The 16,330-nt window shown below is 42.0% G+C and overlaps 1 protein-coding gene across 4 annotated transcripts in view; it reads right to left on the reverse strand.

Annotated features, from left to right (window-relative positions):
- The window catches only part of rbm26 (RNA binding motif protein 26), a 73,529-nt gene that overhangs the window by 54,450 nt on the left and 2,749 nt on the right, over positions 1 to 16,330 (reverse strand). For all 4 annotated transcript variants that reach the window (XM_085998545.1, XM_085998544.1, XM_085998547.1 and 1 more), the window contains exons 2-5: positions 8,852 to 8,970; positions 3,862 to 3,998; positions 3,660 to 3,751; positions 1,533 to 1,723 (exon numbers count right to left, since the gene is read on the reverse strand). In XM_085998545.1, coding sequence (XP_085854671.1) covers positions 1,533 to 1,723; positions 3,660 to 3,751; positions 3,862 to 3,998; positions 8,852 to 8,970 — 539 coding nt within the window. The remainder of the gene's footprint in view (positions 1 to 1,532; positions 1,724 to 3,659; positions 3,752 to 3,861; positions 3,999 to 8,851; positions 8,971 to 16,330) is intronic.

Here is a 16,330-nt window from a genome sequence, read left to right on the forward strand (position 1 = left end):
CGTGCACACCAAAGGATTTTCATAGCAGAAGAGAATGTGCTAAGTCAACAACAAATGGACAAGCAGCAATTGTATGCATGCTGTACGACTTTGAACCGTGGAAAAATCATCAGCGGAACACACCAGTAAATCTGCACCTTCGACATAATAGCAGATTAGAACAACTAATTTCGTTGTTCCAATCTGACACCGTGCAACAGAAGGACAGGTATCCAAAAGCTTGGTCAAAGAGGTATGTTTTAGAGAGGTGTTTAGGGAGGGGATTCCAGAGCTTAAGCAGTTGAAGGCACGGTCGTCTATGATGGAGCAATAAAAATTTGGGGATGCACAAGAGGGTAGAATTGGAGGAGCGCAGAGATCTCGGAGGATTGTTGGGCTAGAGAAAGTTACAGAGATAAGGAGGGATTTGAACACAAGGATCAGAATTTTAAAAATCATGGGTGATGTAGGTCAGTGAGTGCAGGGGTAATGGGTGAACGGGACTTGGTGCCAGGCAACAGAGTTTTGGATAAGCTCAAGTTTACAGAGGGTGAAAGGCCAGTCAGGATAGCATAGTAATAGTAAGAGTCTGGAGGGATCAGCTGGAGGGCTGTTGTACCACAAGTCCCTCGAAAATAAAAACCCCTGTACACAATGCAACAGATTGAGAAAAAGTTGAGGATATCCTAGGACATTTCTGCAGCCTGTGGAGTAATTTTGTGGCATACATCACTATGTCAAAAAGGTTACATAATTTAGGAGACTGGATATCCTTTCTGTGCGATACTTTTAAATTGAAATTTTGGGTAGTGCCATCATGTATATAGCAACTAAGTAAGTGATTAAATGAATTTGGTGAATTCACTGAAAAAACTTTCAATCACATAGTATGTTATATAGTTTGAAAAATGAAGATACACAACATCTCAGGTTACTAGCAACACCGGTCTGTAGCCACCCAGTTGGAGACACAAATATCCTAGCTTCCTGCTTATTTATCTACACTACAAGCAAGTACCTCATCAACTGACCTTGTACATACTGTATCATGGGCTGCAAGAACAAATGTACATCCTACCCCTCAATTACACACAACTGCACTGTGCCACCAAGCTACTGAATAAAAGCTTCAGGCTGAGAATGCAACCAATGTCAGAAAAACAGCTAGAAATGAGGACGGTTTCAATAAAAGCAGACACTTTGTGTGCATATGCACGGGAAACTGGTTGAGACTGCTCAAACTTGCGTTACAAAAGGGCCCTTGAGGCTACTCACTCAATTTACGCAAAACCCTATATTGCCAGAGAGAAGATATTTATCTTGTTAAAAGGACAATATACCTACCCAATGTGCCAAGTTCAATCAGATTTAGTTTTCATTTCAGTTGAATACTCAAAAGCCAAGATTATAAAAGATTACCCTACAAGTATTCCTTTAAGTGATCACAAACTTAACCAAACAGCAGCATTCAGGACTAACATTTGGATAAAATGCTGACCCAAGGTGTTTTTAAGTACAAAGCTCAAGACTTATTTACATCTGAATATAACTACCTCTGCTTCTACTCCTGCTTCTGCTCCTGTCCCTGTTTCTTTCCTTACTCCAACTGCGACTCCGACTCCTACTGTAGCTTCGGCTTCTTCCTCTTCTTCTGTTGTATCTGTCCCTGTATGAATCTCTCCTTGGAGGATATCGGTCGTACTCCCTTTTACGAGAACGATCATTTTTTCTGTCATCGCGGTTTCTAAAAGTTAACAGAAACTGTAACATTACTGAATGATTATCTGACTGCTCTCTTGGCCTTAACTGAAAGCCATGTACTCATTAGGCAACTATTCCAATCTAGCTGATTATGTATTTTTCTAATCCAGCCACAGACTAACATTCTTCCTGCTGAATAGGAATTCCTTATAGGTTTCAAAACAAATGCTCTGATAGGCTGTTTCAAGGTTAATATATTATGTGGTACACCTAATCAATACAAGATAGTATTCTCACAGTTAACCATCCTCAGGAATTTGATATTTTTTGGCATCCAATATTTGATAGAATGGTAATATATTAAATTTCCCTCAGATTTACCAGTTCAGTTGTATGGTAAACGCACAATGTGTACTGAGTCACAGGCAGCAGAAAGTTTCCAGATTTGAGCTAACCTCAGCCAAGGCAGCAGTAGCTACACTGTAATTGGGCTTATTGTAATCAGGCTTTTGGGAGGGGGGGGGGGGGGGGGGGGTAGAAAGAAGGCATGGTTCGGGGGTGTTATATAAGGGATTCCCCATCCCAATCTAGTCAGTCACTCCTTTTGGACAGTACCATGGATGCTATCAGACCTGGATTTGATGCCTGCTATGGGGAAATAACCCGACGTTTGCCATTTACACATTAAGAATAGCTAGCCGACAAGGTATCCAAGTACTGCTGGTGCTCATGGAATCATACCCATAAGTGACCACACCTGGAGTACATTATACAGATTTGGTCTCCTTACCTAAGGAAGGATATACTTGCCTTAGAGGGAGTGCAACAAAGGTTCACCAGACTGATTCCTGGGATGGGGGGGATTGAGTAGACTAGGTCTATATTCCCTAGAGTTTAGAAGAATGAGAAGTGATCCCATTGAAAATCATAAAATTCTTAAGGGCTTGACAGATGAGATGCAAGGAGGATGTTCCCCCAGGCTGGGAAGTCTAGAACTCGGGGTCACAGTCTCAGAATAAGGGGTCGGCCATTTAGGACTGAGATGAGGAGAAATTTCTTCACTCAAAGGTTTGTGAATCTTTGGAATTCTCTACCCCAGAGGGCTATGGATGCTCATTCAGTACATTCAAGACAGAAATTGATAGATTTTTGGATATGAAGGGAACCAAGGGATATGGGGATAGTGTGAGATGGTGGAATTGAGGTAGAAGATCAGCCATGATCTTATTGAATGGCGGAGCAGGCTTGAAGGGCCAAGTGACCTACTCCTGCTCCTATTTATCTTCACTTAGCAAAAAAAGGTACGGAGGACTTTTACACCCACATTATAGCGCAACCCCATTCTACCAGCCATCACATTCACGTGAACACGCTCACTAGAAGCAGCGGGGACTGTCCTTGTCTCCATTAAAGATAAACCCAGAAATTCCCCCTCTGCCTACATTTCTTGGTATGCTTCAAGTTGTAGAAATGCCACTGCTTCCTCACACAATTCTACAATCAATCCTTTGTTATTTGTCCAATAGCATTCTGAACCTCATCGACACCAAGAAGCTTATGTCAACTACATCTGTTCAGTTTCTAATTGGAGTAGCGCTCCCAGCAGTGACATCTTTGGAACAATGCAAATTTGACACGTGTTAATGGGAATAACCATACGGTGAAAAGTAGAAACTTGTAAAAAGGACAAACTCCTCAGAAGTAGGTGGAAAATGATTAATGAATAATGAATAAATAAAAGTTAAAAAGAAAAACAGTCAGTCATTCAAAAACACAGGGCTGATATGTACCCGACTATAAAAGCATCTTATGAGGATGACTAAAATTTGGATGGATGAAGCTTTTCTAACTCAACATGGTGACACAAGTACTCTTCAAGGACAAGACTAAGAAATTGCTGACAGCTACTTACGGATTTTTAAAAAAAAAAAAAAAAAAAAAATTTTTTTTAATTACAAACTTTAAAACAGCACATTTACCGGTTATCTCTATATCGTGATCCTGACTGCAGTGGGCTGTGATTCAACCTCCTCGGAAATTTTTTGTCTCGATCATCATCATCTTTACTTCCCTATTTTTAAAATGAGAAATTTACTAATATTAAAGCGGAGCATCAGAAAAAGTTTGCAATTATATAACAACTTCAAAAAGCATCAAGAACTGTAATCATGCTAAACATACCTCTTCTTTTTTATCCTCCCTTTCCTGCCGTTGTGCAGACTCAGATTTTACATTCACGGATAACAATTGCTCAGACTGAGGTAGATAACTCTTTGCAGTTATAGCTTCAAAAAGCTTTTCTACAAAAGTATGGGTGTCTGTAAAGGAATATAGCATTATTGCAATACAACTAAAGTTAAAAAGTTCTGCAAAATCCAACAATATTTTATTGCAACTTAAAATGCAAAACAAATGAGCTAGGAGGTTAACAGAGATGATTTTGCACCTTGAATTCAAACTGTTTTCAATGAACTGACAAAATCCACAAGCCACTGAACTATTTCTGCCATTTAATTAAGTTTTTAAAGTGTTGATATGTACAATATAGTTTTCCAAGCCAGAGTCAAATTACAAAAAAGTGGAAAAAAAAGCCAAAACTATATTTCAACTTCAATGACTGTTTAGAAAACTATTAACATGTAAAAAACAGCTAAAGTGTCAGGCTTGGCTCAGTCGGCAGCACTCTCGTATCAGAGTCAAAAGGTCAAGGGTTCAAGTCCCACTCCAGAGATTTGAGCACATAATCCAGGCTGGCACACTCAGTGCAGTACTGAGGGAATACTGGCCTGTCGGAGGTGCTGTCTCTCCAATGAGATGTTAAACCGAGGCTCTGTCCACTCTCTCAGGTGGACATAAAGGATCCCATGGCACTATTCGAAGAGAAGCAAGGGAGTTTTTTCCTCCCCCCGGTGTCCTGGCCAATATTTATCTCTCAACCAACATCACTAAAAACAGATTATCTGGTCATTGTCACTTTGCTGTTTGTGGGACCTTGTGGTGCAAATTGGCTGCCGTGTTTCCTGCATTACAACATTGGCTGTGAAGCGCTTTGGGACATCCAGAGATCGTGGAAGGTGTTACTTAAATGCAAGTCTTTTTTCCTTCTTTCTTTCAAAATGGCTGATTACAGTTCAGCAGTTCCTAAAAATAGCAAATTAAAAAAAAATAACACTGAACCCGGCCAGAACCAGGGGACACCTCAGTTTAGTCCAGTTTGAATTCAGGGTCCAACTAATTGCAAGGGTCTTAAAATTAAAGAAATTTAGCAGCCTCATCTTGAATTCCTAATTGGGATGACTCCACAAATGTTTTCATGAGAACAGAGGAGGTTTGACAGAGGTGTTTAAAATTATGAATGTAGAGAGAGAGGGAGAGGGGGGGAGAGAGAGAGAGAGAGAGAGAGAGAGAGAGAGAGAGAGTAGAGAGTAGAGAGAAACAGATTGCTTCCAGTGGTTGAGCAGTTTAGAATGAGGGGACATAAATCGAAGAATAATTGCAAGAGATTTAAGACAGATAGCAGGAAAATCTTAAGGGGTAAAGCTTCCACTTTGGGCGCAATCGGGAAATTGTGCCGGTTAGATCACAGTTCAAGTTTCTGCTAAAAATATATTTGCATAATCACAAACGTAAAATCTTCCATGAACCAGCAGAGTCAGGCAACGTCATAGAACACAATTGTTACTTTTTTCCTTTCCATTAAGAAGGACTCGTTGATGTATTTAATAGTAACCTGGAGCAGTTTTATTAATACAGCCAGAAGTGGGTTAAAAAATCACAAAAAATAAGCATTTTTAATAACAGAGTCCAATCCTTTACCTGTAAGTAACCTGATGTAAAATCACTGAAAACGACTTCGAAAAACTACTCAACCATTTACTACTTTCATTGGAGTACACTATAGTCAGTTTCTTAGTAAATTCAAGTTTTTGATATGTAAAAACTTCTAAAACGTGCCTACTAGTGCCTGTGCGCCAAGAAAATGAGCGCAGTTTAAAGAGCCTTCCCATACTAGCGCATAGGAGGAAATTCGCAATGTCAACTTGGGACTGTGACCAGTGTTGTGGTCTAATCCAGGAGTCTAATCCGGGCAAATTTAAGCCAACGTAAAAGATCGCAGAAAAGCCGCAGGTGGATTTGGGTGTAACTCAACTTATGTTTCAAATTCCCAATCTTTTGCACTGGTTTGGCTGATTACACTTGAATCTGGATGCAAAACTAACAGAAAGTCTACCCCATGATGTATATATAGGCGGCGGAATGCACTACCAGAGTTTGTGACTGAAGCAGAGACCATGTCAACTTTTGATAGATTAGACAGGTGGATGAAGGAAAGGGGGATAAAGACAAGTTAGGCTGAATGGCCTGCTCCAATGTTGTAAATTCTATATAATATAAAAAAGCCACGCTTTCAGTGCTGAAGTGCATGCGAGAACATGGTCAGCACATTCGGTTCCCCCCTTGGCCCCCAACAATGTTTCCCTTCCTCCTCTCCTAAAAGTATTAACATGGGCTACAGCAATATTTATGGGGTTCTGTTGATCCAAAGATCTTTTTCTATCAAATATCATTTTAAGTTGGGCCCTGACCAGGGAACCTTCAAGTAAGTGATTCAACAATAGGGAGTCAAGCCACATACTCACTTGTAATATGCACCAGCCTACATACTACTTCATTAGAAAATAGCCATTAGGTGTAATACTGTAAAACAACAAAAAGAAACTCAAAAGAATTACAGGAAACTCTTTTTTATCCGGCACCGACGGGACCGGCGTGGTGCCGGTTTATCAAAAAGTCCGGATTACAGAGAGTTATAGTAAAAGATACGAGAGCCCCGTACACAGCAACAAATCCAGGCTTCCCTGTTGCTTAGCAACAGGTACAGGAACCCCGGCCACAAGATCCAGGCGTCCCTGTTGCTTAGCAACATGTGCAGGAACCCCGGTTACACAGCCACAGATCCAGGAATGGCCACTAATATGAAGTAAAACTTAGCTGAATTTTGCCGGTTAACAGAAATTTCCGGTTATTTAGGTGCCGGTAAATCGAGAGTTTCCTGTACAAGCAAGTCCACCAACCACATTAAACTTATTTTTAAATTAGAAATTAAGTTGCCAGCTACTTGCTTAGTCTGTCAACACAGACCTGCTGTCAAGTCAAATACCTGGGGCAGTGAACACATCTGTCTGGCAGTAGCTAGCTCCTGCATAGCAACAAATTCCCAGACGTCTCACAGATCCGTACAAACATGACTAGAAGTGCAAGAGGAGACCATCAGGCGCCTCAAGCCTAACCATCAGGCGCCTCAAGCCTACCCATCCCAACGCTGTGAAACCATGACTAATCCCCCAGCTATGCAATTACCTGGAACATGCAAATAGCAGAAGAAATCCTGCAGTAAACTCAAATAGCTCTGGGAAATTCCTTTCCAACTTCTCAAGGCAGTTATGAAGTCGACATACATCTTCAAAACGCATTTACTAACAACTTAGTGCTTAACAGAACAATTCTGTTTTAGGTACTTAATCTCGGGACCATGTTAGGTAAAACAATCTAGAGATTAGAATAAAGCTCTCTCAATTCCACTCAAATACAATGCCTTAAACCCAAGTAAACACACACACATGGGGCAGACCAGGCTGACACTTCTGTGGCCTGTTAATTGGAACATGAATGATCTTCTTTTGTATGGGAGTAGCAAAGCAAAGGTCAGATATCCAGGCCAAAGCTTCTGGTGCAACAGCGTGGATATCTTGTAGGCTGCCTGCGAATTTCCTCCGAGGGCAGTGCTCAATGAAGTGCTCCACAGTCGCATGATGGGGATGCTTTAATCTTCCATCTATGGAGAAGGTGGCAGCATCTACCATGACCGGTTCTGAGGAGGTTGATGGTTGTCCACTGTTGGTGAGGAAGGTTTGATCCTTCAGGTTGTACTGTGGGGTTCTCTATAAGGAATCCATTCCATATGTCACAGTTCTACCAAGCATTTCACCATCGGTCATCAAAGCCGAGGGGAGATCGCTGAAGGGCTTCGGCGATGGTCCAAAATGGCCTTCTAGATTTGAGACGGTTTGGTGGTAGATTGTTCAAGTCGGCCTGTCTTTGCTGGTGTAGTGGTTGTATTCTCTGGAGACTGCATATTCACGGCGTAGGTGTGGTGATGCGATGTGATGTTTGCAAGCACGGGCAGCCAAGGTGTTGGTGTCAATAAAAGCGTACCGGTGATAATTCTCATAGTAGAATTCAGCTGGACATCAACAGATTTGACATGCAGACTTGATAGCCAGGCCGGAGATCAGTACTTTGCTGTAGAGTACACCAGGGCGAGTGTGCCGTACGGAGGGTTTGAGCGTCTGCTCCCCATGTGGTTTCTGGATCAAGTTGACCCTACTCTTTAGTTTCTTCCCAAGGTTCTGGAGATGCTGTCTATATGAATAGGATGGTTTTTTGGCATGGTTTACCTCTGCGCCGTAAAAGGAGACTTTCAAAGCTTGGTGTGCTTGATGGGTGTTGAGGTGGAATGTCGAGGTGACGGTCTTTTGCGGGTTTGACCGAAGTCGCCATTGGCGGAAGTAGGCCTCCATCGTCTGTAAATCACTGGTGAGGGTCTCCTGGTGATGGACAGATTAATGTTTTGCGTGGCCAAGGCAATGTCATCAGCGTATACGAAAATGGATCGAAGTTGCCCATAAGCCACTTTTGCATCAGGGCTCTTTTAGTTTGGATTCAGAGACCAGCATCAATGAGGCCATGATGGTCACACTGATAAATCCAGCTCCCTTAACCAAGTGACAGAATCCCTAGAGCCAGCTTTTCTTGGATCTACAATTCTGCCACTGGGGTAAAGGACCCAGCTTTAGCAGCGTGAATGCAGGAAACCGGATCATAGAGTCTGAACTAAACAAGCATCAATGTAAAAGTGCCTTTACTCACTTAATTTTGGTCAGCACGCATTCTTCTCATCATTCAGAGCTGAATTTGATCCCAGGTTACAGAAGAAAAGGGATCATGGGCTAACCTTCCTCATTAACCAGCTCCTTCAACAATAGACAACTTAATGTATTTCAAATAGTTAGATACAGAACTACATGAACACCTCTGGATACAGTTCACAGCTCCACAAAAGCCAACGCTAGTATTATTGTTTTGGTTAATAAGACATTCTTTACTATACCTTTCTGCAGGAAGACATCTAATTGGTCAACGCACAATGCCTTCAACTCCTCCTCAGTTTTATCCTTCTTTACCAAAGCAACGACATATTTAGCAAGCGCGGATGGATCTGCATCACATCTGCAAAGAAACAAAAGCAGAAAAATACTTAAGCCACCAGATTTAATACTAATATACTTTGAACAGAAAATGCGCTGGAATATGTTCAGCATGCTTTTTTTAAAATGACTGGAAATGTCTAATTTTAAAAATTAAGAAAAATGTTTACATTTTGGAAGAATCATCCATCATAAAGACGTTAGCTTAAAGATTAGATGCTATCTTTCCCCACTTTCTCCTGGATGACGTAGGTCATTCTTAATAATTTGTAAAAATGTAATTAATTAGCGGGAGCCAAAATAAACCCAATTTTTTTTTTTTTTTTTTAGGGATTTCAAAATGAGATTTGTTGCCTCTTTCAGTGCAGCACGCAACCTGGTGCACACTGCCACTTCAGTAGGGCAGCTAACTTTAAAGCTGTTGAGGTTAAAGCAAAAAGACAACAGTCATCGGCATTTTTATTTGCATATACACTTTTGTTATATGGCGACAAGCGCAGGCAGCGCAAGGAGCGCACGTCAACCCAAGCACCCCACCCACCCGCCCCTTCAACCACCATCTGCCCCACCTGTGACAGAGACTGTAGGTCCCGCATTGGACTCATCAGTCACCTGCGAACTCATTTTTAATGTGGAAGAAAGTCATCCTCGGTTCCGAGGGACTGCCTAAGAAGTATACGGTGACAAGGATGCTATTCAAATTTATATTGGAAACCGCAGCTAAAGCATTTGCCTACATATCAGTAATCCAATGGCTGTCGTGCTTTGGAACACCCAAGTACATGAAAGGTGCTGTACCAATGCAAGTTTGCTTGCTCTTAAAACTTCTCATTCTCCCCTTGTCACAACTAAATGGAGCGCAATTCCATGATAAAATAAAATAGAAGTATTACAAAGACCAAATCAATTAATAATCACAATGTAGAAAAGGTGCAAATGTGTGTTGATCCGTGTCCAGGTAGTGGTTAAAATAAGCCAGCCTGCAGAATACAAAGTCAAAAACATACATGAAGCTGTGATGTGCACAGCGTCACATAAATGAAGGTGTGATGTGCACAGCATCACATACATGAAGGTGTGATGTGCACAGCGGCACAATCGCGTGGATGTGGTATATATGGACTTGCCGAAAGATTTTGAAAAGGTGTTCGTGACAAACGTATGTGGAGTCGGGGCCAGGTAGCAGAATGGATTGAACAAAGCAGAAAACAGAGGGCAGGAGTTAAGGGATGTTCCTCATCCTGGCAGAAAGTGGGATGTGGTGCCCTGCAGGAATCCATGCTGTGCTGGGACTACTGTTGTTTGTCATATACATACATACATACATACATGATTTAGACTCAGGAATTGGAGATATGGTGTTAAAATGTGCAGATAATACCAAATTAAGGGGTATAGCTAATACAGGTACACTATCCCTTATCCGAAAGCCTTGGGACCAGCTGAGTTTCAGATTTCGGAATTTTTCGGATTTCAGAAGGTATTATTATAAGACTGGGAAATTTGTATTTAATATAAATTTTAAAAGTTCAGGCTACCTCTTGCGACTGTTCCGTGTCTCATTCCCCTTCCTGCTTCTCTGGAAAGCCAGATATCGGCTGACTCCTACTAAGCTGGCCTGCAAATCAGGTCGGGGTTGGGGGGAAGAAAAGAATATCGGACGGGCTGCGGTTCGGGTCGGGTAGAAAAGAATATCGGATGGGTCGGGGGGGGGGGGGGAGGTCGGAAAGAATATCGGACGGGCCGCGGTTTGGGTCGGGTCGCGAGTCGTGCGCACGACTTACGCTGAACGAAAAAACTTTTGGTTTTTAGAGGTTTTCGGAAGTTCGGATAAAGGATAGTCTACCTGTAATGTAAAAGACTACCAAAATACAGGAAGACAAACAGGCTTGCAGAGTAGGCAGATAAATGGCAAACAATATTCAATATAGGGAAGTGCAAGGTGGTTCATTTTGGTAGCCACATCTCTTGGATGGCAAGAAACTGAATATGGTAGAAGAGCAAAGAGATCTGGGAATCCAGATATATAAAATCGCAAAAAAATAGTAACAAGTTAATAAGGTCATAAAGAGTTCCAACCAAGTACTGGGATTCATTTCTGGAGGAAAATAATACAAAAGCAGGGTGGTAATGTTAGTTATATAGAAACTCGGTTAGACCACACTGAGTACTGTGCACAGTTCTGGTCTCCATACCACAAAAACAATATTGAAACACTGGAGAAAGTGCAGATAGGATGTTACCAGAATTGATGGGGAATAACTATCAGGAAAGATTGAGCAGGCTGGGGCTCTTTTCCCCTGGAAAAAAGATGGAGGAGAACTGGTAGAGGGCTTTACAATTATGAAGAGATTCTATAGGGCGGCTGTGGAGAAATGGCTTCCACTTGTGAGCAAGTCCCGAATCAGGGGGAATAACTATAGGATAGCCACTAACAGATCAAACAAAGAATTTAGGAGAAATTTCTGTACAGGGAGTGGCGAGAATGTGGAACTTACTGCCACGTGGAATGGTTGAAACAGATAGCATTGACTCATTTAAGGGGAGCCTTGATGCATACATGAGGGAGAATGAAATAGAGGGATATGGGGGCAGAGTGGGAAGAGGCTTGTCTGGAGTATTAACACTAGCATAGACCAACTGGGCTGTTTCAGTGCTGTAGATTCTATGTAATACCATATCGAGTGGAGGACTGGATCAGCTCAAATTCAATAAAAGGAGCACTCTTACCTGTGAGAGTAGGGAGACATAGCATCCTCAGCAAGTCAGAATCTTTGACCCACCCTCTCCCACAAGTTCCTGCCCACTCTGCAGATGCTGAATGGCACCCACCCACAAATGTTCTAATCTGCCTGGGGGGAGCGTAATTACAGTGAGAAGGCTATTAGCGACTAATACCACTGATTCCGATGTATCCAGTTGCTCCCATTAGGATATCCTAGGCAAAAAGAGGTAATGGAGGAAGACAAGGAAGATGACAATGAGTGCACACCCAGAAATAACCTGGGAGTGGGAGTGGACAAGAAGAATTTTGCTTTCAGTTGCCTTACTGTCCATCCACGACGGAATATCCACTCTCTGGTAGTTTAAGTAATACGCTGCAAATAAGGGCACCTGTTTCAATCCCCACAGATGCATCCACTCTCTTGATTCTACTCCAGGATAGAAAGTGTATCAGTGTGGAAATGGGACAGCTTCTTTTTCTGGAGTGGAGCTTTCTGCACATGCCTCCCTTTCATTCCCACCATCCCGGTTCCCTAGCTGCTGCAGAAGGCACTAGCAGACCAAGTGAAACATATTCGGATTGCGCGGTCAGCTGTGCTTCCTTGTGATTTTGTCCATGACTAGTGCCAGCACCTCGGAAATGCTCTTCTGTATCTCTCTAGTATTTTCTCAAAAATTCATCTCCGTGTAATACCCTCACCAAATTCTGTTACACAGTCAACTATAAAATAATCTTGTCCTGGAGGATTTGGGAAAGTTTTTGCTACAATTTTGGATCCTGAAGGGTGAATTGGAGACATATCAGGATGAACTTCAATACTGGACAAAACTGTATTAGCTATTGTACTTGTGACTAATGTTATATAAATGATACAGCAGTTAAACATTGGAGCAAAAAGGGATAAACACACATCAGACAAAAATAAATAAGCGTCACTTTCAAACTTTGGAACACATTCCACCTTAATATAAATGAATAAATATACAATAGATGTTGGCATTTTCCATTCTGTGGGGTCTCAAAGCCAATACACAAGTACTGTACACGGTGTTGAGTTCCAAGGGTCCTTGACACAAGAGCCAAAGTCTGTGGTAATGATACCATCTTAAGCTGTTCTTTTCAAAATGAAGGAATTTAAAGATCCAAGAGATTAAAAACTTCATTCCTTTGAGAACAAAGTAATAGAAACAAAACCCCTTATTTTGTAGCCTAATGGAATCTTTTCTGTGATTGAGAAAAGTAGAGGTTTCTCGACTTCCAGAAACAAAAGTTCTTTGGCAGCACTTTGACTGGACCAGAAGTAAATGTCAATGACTTTACAAGTTCAAACTCAATAGCACAATTGATATAAACTTACATAACAAACTTTGAATGTAGTTAGACAAATAAAACTTGGAAGATGAATATTTCATCGTGTGCCAGCAGCAAAGTTAACAGGAGACTGGAGACTGAGTGAGACACTTTGGAGTCATCTAGAATTTGTCAGAAAAGTAACCAACCCGTCTATTGCTAAGCATACTCTTTTCCAGCCTTGCCTTAAACACACTTTTGACCCCAACATAACTAATGTATTTCAATTAAAAACTAAATTCAGGTAACTTGTTAACACTGGCCCGGATTTTGCGGAGGGTAGTAACGGTGAACTGTCTGCGTTCGCAGTCATGACCCCTGTGAAACTGACCGCAACTTCAGGATGCAGCACAGGCGCATCCTAAAGGCAGAAATCCTGAAGTTGTGGTCAGTTTCAGGGGGGTCATGACCCGCTGCCTGGATTTTGCAGGCAGTCATTCACTGCTCCGACACTGGCTTTCTTCGGGGCCAGCGGCAAGCGCCTTTTCTTTGCTGCTGACCGCAAATTACAGGCCAATTATAAGATAATAACGTTTAGAAAGATTAAGGGCAGAACCTTTTCCTGTAACTTATATACATTACGGGCAGTTTCTCTGTACAGCAGGGGGAACCAAAATCAACGCTGGGCTAGATTTACTGTAGCAGGGCATCCAACAGCATCTGCCAACAGCTAGACTTGCCCCTGCACCCTTCAGCTGAAAATGGTTTTTGCCCATTACGCTGTTGAAGGTGCGAGCTGATAACTGCGCAGTGAGGGAACAGGCACCTGGGATCTCAGTGAACAGGGCATCTCCGTAACCAATGAGATATGAGGATTGGGAAATAAACAAAGTCTGAGAAGGAGGGTGAATTAAAGCTGGTGAATTCAATGTCAAATGAGGTACAGAAAGAGAACTAGAGGGAAAGAAAGATTGGTTAAGAGAGCAAGAGAGAAAAAAGACAAAGGAAAAGAGAAAAAAAATTAAAATTTGACATTTAAATCTCCTAAAACAATTCACAACCTGAAGGAATGAGACTCCGTACTTATAATAGTTCATTTTCGGTGCCAGAGAGGTTGATGGGCAATCAACACATATCACATCATTAAAAGGGTACTTACACTTGTGATTACTAGCCCTAATTACCTGTGGTGGGTTTAGTTCATAGTTTGTCTGCAATTACACTAAATTCACAACATTCAATGCCTGCCAATGGTAAGGCAGGCAGCAAAATGCTGTTTCCGTGAAGCACCTCTGACAGCAACCTTTGGCTATTTGGCATTTAACCGTGCATCTGCCCCTTGCCTGAAGTTGCTGTACAATTTACGCATAAGTAACGGTGAGCGTCATTACCCTCACTGTTATTTTGACAGCAACATCTGGCCCAATGTTGCTACATGGTCTAAAGGAAGTGTCCCAATGGCTTCCCCCATTCTACATTAGGATGACAACATTTATTTATACACAAAAGTTGAACAAGTGAAGAAAAGATGCAACTTTTCTTCAAGAAAGTCATTAATTTTTTTTGCTAATTAGGTGTCTTTTTGTCAACAGATTGGTCTCGGACTCTCTACCCACCACTAATATAAACCGCAAATATACCCCTACAAATGTATAAGTATAAACATTTGCAAATTAATGGTTACAGAATATTTGTGATAAATATAATTGAAATTCTTGCATCTCGTTTGCATCTGTAGTCAGTGGACAAGTTGTCTACCACACTTTGAATGAAGTGCAATACATATAAAACGCCCTTCATACTTGCTCCCAGCCCCACCTTCTTTCGCTCAACCATACATATTTCATCGCCTCTCCAACAGCCTCTCCCACCCAATCCCAGTACCCACCTCCAACATGTTGTTCCCATCAAACTGAATGCGAGGGTCATTGAGACAAAGGGAAAGAGAGATTCAAGACAGCAACTATAAGAAAGTCAGGCATAAAAGCAACACAGTGAGAAGTGAAAGCCAGAGAGAAAGGGGACAGAAGACAAAGACACAGCAAGGGACACAAAAATGAGTGGGAAAGCAAAGGCAATTACATGTTTCACTTTGTGAGCAATGCCATGTAGTTACACTGTGTGTTAAATGGCTCCTGTAACTATAAAACAGCAAATCTTATGACTTAAGAGCAATGCAAAAATAACACAGTTGATCAGTTTGCTGCCTTTGTGCAATCTGATCAGGCCATGACCTGAACTCGAAGTTTAACGCCTCATTTCTTATTGTCTGACTGCTCCCTTAGGCTGAAGTGCCATTTTGTGCATTATAAGGAGGGAACAAAATATCACATGCTGCATCACTCAAAGATACCAACACGTTTTTTGACTTTTAAGTAAGCTCAAGCTTTCCATATCCTAATTTTATTTTTATTTTATTTTATTTATTTTTTTAAAAAGGGGGTATGGGTGGGTGGAATTGAATATTCAAGGATATTGCTGTAACACAAAACAAACAGGACAAGGCCCCAGCTGCTGATGACTAGAGAGAGTGAATGTCTCTGGGAGGCTGATGGGGGTGGACTCAGAGATGCTTCGGTGAAGGCAGGAGACAAAAAGGGGGACTTCAATTCTGTTGACATTGAACTGAAGGAAATGGATCCAGCAACTGATGCCAGATAGGCAGCCAGATAGTATAGCCACAGCATCGGGAGTCTACCGTGGTGGAAGGGGGAGAGTGACCTTTTTTGTTCCCAATATGCATGTTGAATTTTGAAAGCAAACAAGATAGAAAAGAAGAGTAGGAGGGAAAACAGGCTGAGCGAACGGATCTCTGGCCAATTGCCACTCACCCTCGGAGGGGACAAGTGGGAGTGAGGAGAGTGTGGATGGTGATTCAGGAGGAGATCATTGTGGACCAAGGATGGAGGATACAGGTGTTCCGCAGGTAGTTCAAAAGGGGAAGAGGTAGGGGTGGCATGAAGGGAGGTTGATCACAGGAATATGAGATGCGATGGGAGGAAAAGGGCAGATTAATGCACAAGTGTTTTTTTTTATTTGCTCTTGGGATGTGGGTGACGTGGGCATGGATTCATTTACTGCCCATTCCTAGTTGCCCTGCAAATGTGCTGGTGAGCCTTCTCCTCGAATAGCTGAAGTCCTTGTAGTGATGGTCCTTTGACAATGGAGTTAGGTAGGGAATTCCTGCGATGAAGGAATAGCAACGTATGTCCAAGTCATAATAGTGTGTGACCTGAAGTGGAACTTGGAAGGTGTTCGCACAACATTGCTACCCTTGTGCTTCTTGGTGGTAGAGGTGACAGAGGAGGTCGGTACTGTCAAAGTAACCTTGATGAGCTACTGCAGTGCACATCCTACAGATCATACC

This window comes from Somniosus microcephalus, chromosome 10 (assembly GCF_052327205.1).
Source record: "Somniosus microcephalus isolate GS21.2 chromosome 10, FLI_Smic_1.0, whole genome shotgun sequence".
NCBI classification, from domain to species: Eukaryota; Metazoa; Chordata; class Chondrichthyes; order Squaliformes; family Somniosidae; genus Somniosus; species Somniosus microcephalus.